The sequence below is a fragment of the Pyxicephalus adspersus genome, chromosome 1, assembly GCF_032062135.1.
Source record: "Pyxicephalus adspersus chromosome 1, UCB_Pads_2.0, whole genome shotgun sequence".
In the NCBI taxonomy this organism is placed as follows: domain Eukaryota; kingdom Metazoa; phylum Chordata; class Amphibia; order Anura; family Pyxicephalidae; genus Pyxicephalus; species Pyxicephalus adspersus.
The window spans coordinates 5,488,595-5,495,007 of NC_092858.1; the positions used below are offsets into that span (position 1 = coordinate 5,488,595).

General features: G+C 44.4%; 1 protein-coding gene across 1 annotated transcript in view; it reads left to right on the forward strand.

Annotated features, from left to right (window-relative positions):
• The first annotated feature begins 850 nt into the window (after positions 1-850).
• The window catches only part of USP35 (ubiquitin specific peptidase 35), a 19,483-nt gene continuing 13,920 nt past the window's right edge, over positions 851-6,413 (forward strand). The window contains exons 1-4 of the mRNA XM_072401414.1: positions 851-1,570; positions 2,653-2,788; positions 5,842-5,971; positions 6,268-6,369. Coding sequence (XP_072257515.1) covers positions 889-1,570; positions 2,653-2,788; positions 5,842-5,971; positions 6,268-6,369 — 1,050 coding nt within the window. The 5' untranslated portion in view covers positions 851-888. The remainder of the gene's footprint in view (positions 1,571-2,652; positions 2,789-5,841; positions 5,972-6,267; positions 6,370-6,413) is intronic.

A 6,413-nucleotide genomic window follows, 5' to 3' on the forward strand; every position in this document is an offset into this window, starting at 1 on the left:
TGAATTCATATTAGTACCAATAGGCATATATTTTATGTGCACCACACACAAATATACACATTGCTCCTCAGCCACAAAAAAAACATACACACAATCTACACATTACACACAAACATACAGGTAGATTCTGGTGTTGCACATTTCCTGCTACTCCCCTGGACCCACAGCCACAGCTGCAATCATGGAAAAAGAGCCTGTGGGCAGGCTGTGGGATGCTCTTGGGAGCACATAAGAATCTGGGGACCCTGGGCAAGTGGCCAGGTTACTGGCACCATATCAGGAACTCAGCATAGAGCTTAAAGAACTAGACAATGGAAATGTAAAAATCCAATTTAAAACAAAACAGGTGGCTAACCCAATTTTATGTCACATGACAGACAGATATTACAAATCCAATGTGTAACAAAAACTCAAATCAAAAACAGGTTAGGAGACTCCTAATAATGTCACCAGTAATCCCTACTTATTGATTAGAAATCTTGGATCCTTGGCATATAGGGCAGCACGGTGGCCAGCCAGGACACTATCTGCATGGATTTTGCAGGTTCTCCTGTGTCTGTGTCGGGGTACTCCAGTTTCCTCCCACATTCCAAAAACATGCAGTTAGGTTAATTGGCTTCCCACACAATTGACCTTAGACTGTGGTAATGACATATGACTATGGTAGGGACATTAGATTGTGAGCTCCCTTGAAGGACAGCTAGTGACATGACTATGGACTTTGTACAGCGATGCGTAATTTGTCCGAGCTATATGAATACTGTGTAATACTAATAAATATGTCCAATCCAATCAAACATTCCTTCTTCTTACACTATCCTCCATCTTCTCTGTTTCTTATTTACAGATAAACCCAGGATATTGCTCTACAAATCCAAAAAAGAAGCAATGGACAAGATTCTGGAAGCCGTAATCCAGTCTTCTTACCCCATGTACGTCAAGCAAAGCTTAGCTCGAAGAGTGATTGAGGCCTCCAAGCAACCCATTGACAGCGAGCAATGCTGGTCAATGCTGGAACTTTCCACCAAGCTCTTCTTTTTGGGTGAATCTCAATTTGCCAGGGAAACGGCCAGAGAAGTTCTGGAGGTTTACGGAAGATACCACCAAGAAGAATTTGAAGAATTTTTCAATGTCAGATTCATCCTAAACCTCCTTCAAGAAGGATATGCATCTCTCGGCAAGAGACACGCTTTCACATTGGACTACATCCATCTGGGGCTTCAGTTTGTCTTAGACAAACCCTCTGTGGAGGAAATTTTTAGACTGTTGAGGGTTGAAGTGCTTCGTATTGTCTGTGAAAGGCCAAACCTTAAGATTTGTGTAAGGATCAGCAAACTCCAAACTTCCTACTTACAGTGTATCCCAACTGGACATCACCAGGTTTTGTTCAGCCAGCAGCTAATCCGATGCTTAGGTCAGTTTCATTGCCATTCCGAAGACGAGGAGGGAGTCATACAGTTCCTGGACCAGGTGAACAGAGTTAGTGGACTTCTGCAAAACATCTGGAGGCTTGAGTCATCTTTGATCCTGCCATCCTTGAAGGAATTATTTGCTGTTATCTCATCGACAGGTATGACTTACTATGTATAACTCCTGGTTGTAAGCGATGGCTATGGTTGGTCATCAAAGCAAAAAGCCAAGACCTGACACCGAGCTAAAGATTCTCCCAATGGTAGTTGGACCTCAACAAAAACATGACAGGCCCTTCACCCCTATATCTATTATAGAAAGGGCTTGCGACCAGGCAGGTCCTGTATTGCAGAAGGTACAGCCCTGCCTGGTTGAAGTTTTTAATTGCACATACCTGCTCTCATTCCATTGACGGTGGGTGTTCTCCCCAGCCTCTTTTAGCTGGGCACACCACCCAGGACTTTTCAGTAACCACCTAAAAACAGCTGGTGGTTACTGAAAAGTGATGGGTGGTGCGCCCAGCTAAAAGGGCCTGGGGAGAACACTGATGGTAGGGTGGCATCTGCCAGAGTCATGGACAGTGGTGAACTGGTAGAAACAAAAGTTGGTGACATCTGCCATTATGGACAGTAGGGGATACCAGATGCCACCCTACCATTAGTGTTCTGCCCAAGCTCTTTTAGCTGGTCACATTACCCAGAAAAGTTGGGGCACAATACAGTGGCCACCACGCACCTACAGCTCCTTCCCACCCAGCTTAACAAAATGTCTAGAGAGAATACTGATGGGACCACCATCTTTTCCTTAATCTTCTTCTGAGTGTCTGGTCTTTGGACATCTTAATTGCCCAGGCTGGAATGACAAAACTCCCTTGCATGTGTGTGGGAGTTCCTTATTCCCAGGAGCCAAAGGGAATGCCCCGATGCCTGGCATATCATAGCATTCTACTTTGAGCTGCACATATGCGAACAGGCAGGTAGCAACAATCACAACTCCCCCAGGCAAGTAACCAATTCCTGCTCACCTGGCACCTCTATACAGCAATAGTCCATCCTAAGTAAGTTGATGTTATACATAGCCAAGCTTTCAAATCCCATATAAGCCTAATATTTAAAGCATGTTATGTCCATGTGTTCTGAGATTACCAAACCCTGTAATGAGCATTGTCATTTTTTGTTCTGGCTCCATAACACAAAGATAAAATAAATTTGCAATTTAAGGATGTATTGGTATCCTTCACAGATGAGTTGGAGTCTCCATCAAATGCCTTGGCGAGTGTGGTGCAGTACATTCCTCTAGAGATTATGGAAGGTGTTGTCCGAAATTTGGCCAATGCTGACAGCATCACAGATGCGCAGATGATGACCGCCATTAACAGGTAAGTGTGTCTGGAATCAATTTATAAATTTTAGATGGCAGTGCTGGGACAATCCTAAAAATCAATGATCTCATATTGAAGGTTTGTTAAACTTAGATCAAGAATTCCAGTAGCCATCAAAAGTCCAGTAGGTTTTCCTTCAAATGCCAAAGATATGCCAAGGTCCTACTGGACTGCCAAAAATAACCTACTTGATTTACCATCAACCACAGGTAAAATTGATAACTAGTAGATCGGATCAGCGACCTAACTATATGGAATAAGAAAGCATTACGGGCAGAGACAGATTATGGTAAATAACCAGAAAGGTTGCATGAAAGTCATTCAGCTCCACTTGTCTGTGCTTGCACGGCTCCTCTCCATCAGACACCAGCAATCTATAAATACATCCTCTCTTGTGAAGTGACAGGTAAGTGCACAGCTTTGATTATTGCTTTGCCCCCCTGGTTTTGAAGCCCTATTCTCCCCATAAGCAGTGACTCAGTGGCCTTGCTTACCATAACCTCACTTCCAGTACTGATTCTACAGCTCAGCTACCCTCTCATAGCACCGACTCAGCAGCTCAGCTACCCTTTCATAGCACCTACTCAGCAGCTCAGCTCCCCTTTCATAGCACCTACTCAGCAGCTCAGCTCCCCTGTCACATCACTGACTCAGCAGCTCAGCTCCCCTGTCACAGCACTGACTCAGCAGCTTAGGTCCCCTGTCACAGCATTGACTCAGCAGCTAAGCTCCCCTCTTACAGAACTAACTCAGCAGCTCATCTCCCCTCTCACAACATTGACTCAGCATTCAGCTCCCCTTCCCACAGCATTGACTTAATTGCTCTTCCTCCCTGGTTTGAGGCAGAATCATAAAACATGTAGCCTGGACATCTTCCAGGCCCCCTATGACTCCTGCCTAGGTCACCTTGTGAATGCCCCAGCTCTGAATAAGAGGTTCCTTCTGTTATCTGCATCCCTGGAAATTCATCTGGCCATAAATGCATTATACATTTTGTAATCTTATAACGGTCAGGGAGGGGTTGCCAAAGTATATTTTCATTATATCAAATATATTTGCCAGATGCTAATGTAATTTTTAGAATCAGCACTCACTATAGCTATAGTGAAAATATCTCACATACATACAGACAGACTCTATCAATCCATCAACTGTATATATATATTTATATATATATATATATATATTTATATATATTGCAAATAACCTAAATTGCCTTTATCCCTGAATCTACATTTTAAAAGAGAGACATTTCCTGCTTCTCCTTATTCTGTAACCATGAAAATACTTATTAATAGACTCCTTTGTCTTTCACTGTGCATATGATTTGGGCTGCACAATTCTCCTAAGATATTGATCGATGTTTGGGAGGGGGGTCACTGGAGACAAATTATTACTGACCTTGATTCTGCCTTTCCTGTGTGGGTGATGCGGTTGGATAACTGAGCAGTAAATGGCAACTGTTACACATGATTTAGCAGGCAGTCTGTTAATATATAACTGTGAATAAATGTTACCTGATAGGGGATTTTTTTAGCAGTTTATTTGTATTCTGGTTTTTGTTTGCTTTCTGTTTTTTATTTTTCTTTATTTGCCTATAAATGTAATTAAGCAATGATCCAGCTGCTCAGCTCTCCCTGACACCTTTTCCATCAAAGATTCAGCAGCTCAGGTCCACTTACCAGCAGTGATTTATCAGTGCAACCTTACCTGAGTCCTCTACCAGCAATGACAGGGTGCTCAGCATCCCCTGCCTGAAGTGACTCAGCAGCTAAGCCTACTTTGCTCTTGTATCCAGGAAGTGATTCAGCAGCTCTGCTTTCCCCAATTTCCCCATTGGCAGTGATTCAACAGCCCTGCTCACTATAACCTCACTACTACTACTGATTTTGAAGTTTAGCTCCCCTCTCACAGCACTGACTTAGCAGCCCAGCTCCCCTCTCACTGACTCAGCAGCGCAGCTCCCCTCTCACAGCACTGACTTAGCAGCTCAGCCCCCCTCTCACAGCACTGATTCAGCAGTGCAGCTCCCCTATCACAGCACTGACTAAGCAGCGCAGCTCCCCTATCACAGCACTCATTCAGCAGCCCAGCTCCCCTCTCACATAACCAACTCAGCAGCTCTGCTCCCCTTTAACAGCACTGAATCAGCAGTTCATCTTCCCTCTTACAGCACTGACTCAGCAGATCAGCTCTACTTTCACAACACTGACTCAGCAAACCAGCTCCCCTCTCACAGCACTGACTTAGTAGCTCAGCTACCCTCCCATAGCACTGACTCAGCAGATCAGCTCCCCTCTCACAGCACTGACTCAGAAGATAATTTTCCCTCTCACAGCATTGCCACAGCAGTGCAGCTCCCCTCTCACAGCACTGACTTAGTAGCTCAGCTACCCTCCCATAGCACTGACTCAACAGCTCAGCTTCCCTCTCACAGTACTGACTCAGCAGCTTAGCTCCCTTTCTCACGGCACTGACTCAGCGGTTCAGCTCTCCTCTCGCAGCACCAACTGAGCAGCTCAGTTCCCCTTTTTACAGCACTGACTCAGCAGCGCATCTCCTCTCTCACAGCACTGACTTAGCAGCTTAGCTCCTTTTCTCACAGTACTGACTCAGCTTTTCAGCTCTCCTATCTCTGGTCCCCTTTCACAGCACTAAATCAGCAGTTCATCTTCCCTCTTACACCACTGACTCAGCAGCTCAGCTCTACTTTCACAGCTCTGACTTAACAGCCCAGCTCCCCTCTCGCAGCACCAACTCAGCAACCCAGCTCCCCTTTCACAGCACTGACTCCTCAACTCAGCTCCCCCTTACTCTAGCATTGATTTTTAAGTTTTTCCTTTATCCCTGACCTACCTTGCTTCACCCATCCCTGAGAGCTCTTGCTTAAGGCCAAAACTCACTGCTGGGAGGGGAAGCTGAGCTGCAGAGAGAATGGCATGAATGACCTTAGTGCTTCTATTGTCCATTGCTCCACAGTGCCTCCAGCTATATAATAAAATAATATTTCACCATTGCTAATTCTTCTAATACTCGTCCTCTGTTCACAGGATGATTGACTGGGTGTCATGGCCTTTGGGCAAGAACATTGACAAGTGGATCATTGCTCTTTTAAAGGGACTGGCAGCCGTGAAGAAGTTCAGCATACTGACAGAAGTCACTCTAGCCAAAATTCAGAAGGTCAGTGTGCTCATAGCTACTCCTCAAAGTAAACCAGAATTCAAATATTGGTTAATAAAATGTAAACATTAAATAATAAATCATTATGCCTTTGGAAAGATTTGTGTTTGCTCTTTTTATTTTCTTTGCTTTGGACCTAAAACATTAACCCCCAAGTGACCACCCAAGGGGTCCCAGGAAATAGCTGGCCAATGGGAACACAGCAATACAGACATAGCTGCTTCTATCTGCCCTCCCCCAAGGAGCCTATAAAGTCTCACTAATCCCAACATTTATGTTACGCTGTTTATTTCCAGGTATTCTCCAAGCTGTTGTACCCTGTGGTCCGGGAGGGAGCTCTCTCTGTTCTTCGATATATGTTACTGAGCTATCAACACTCACCTGAAGCATTTCACATGGTAAGAATAGGAATTATTATAATTAATATTTAATTATTTTTTTT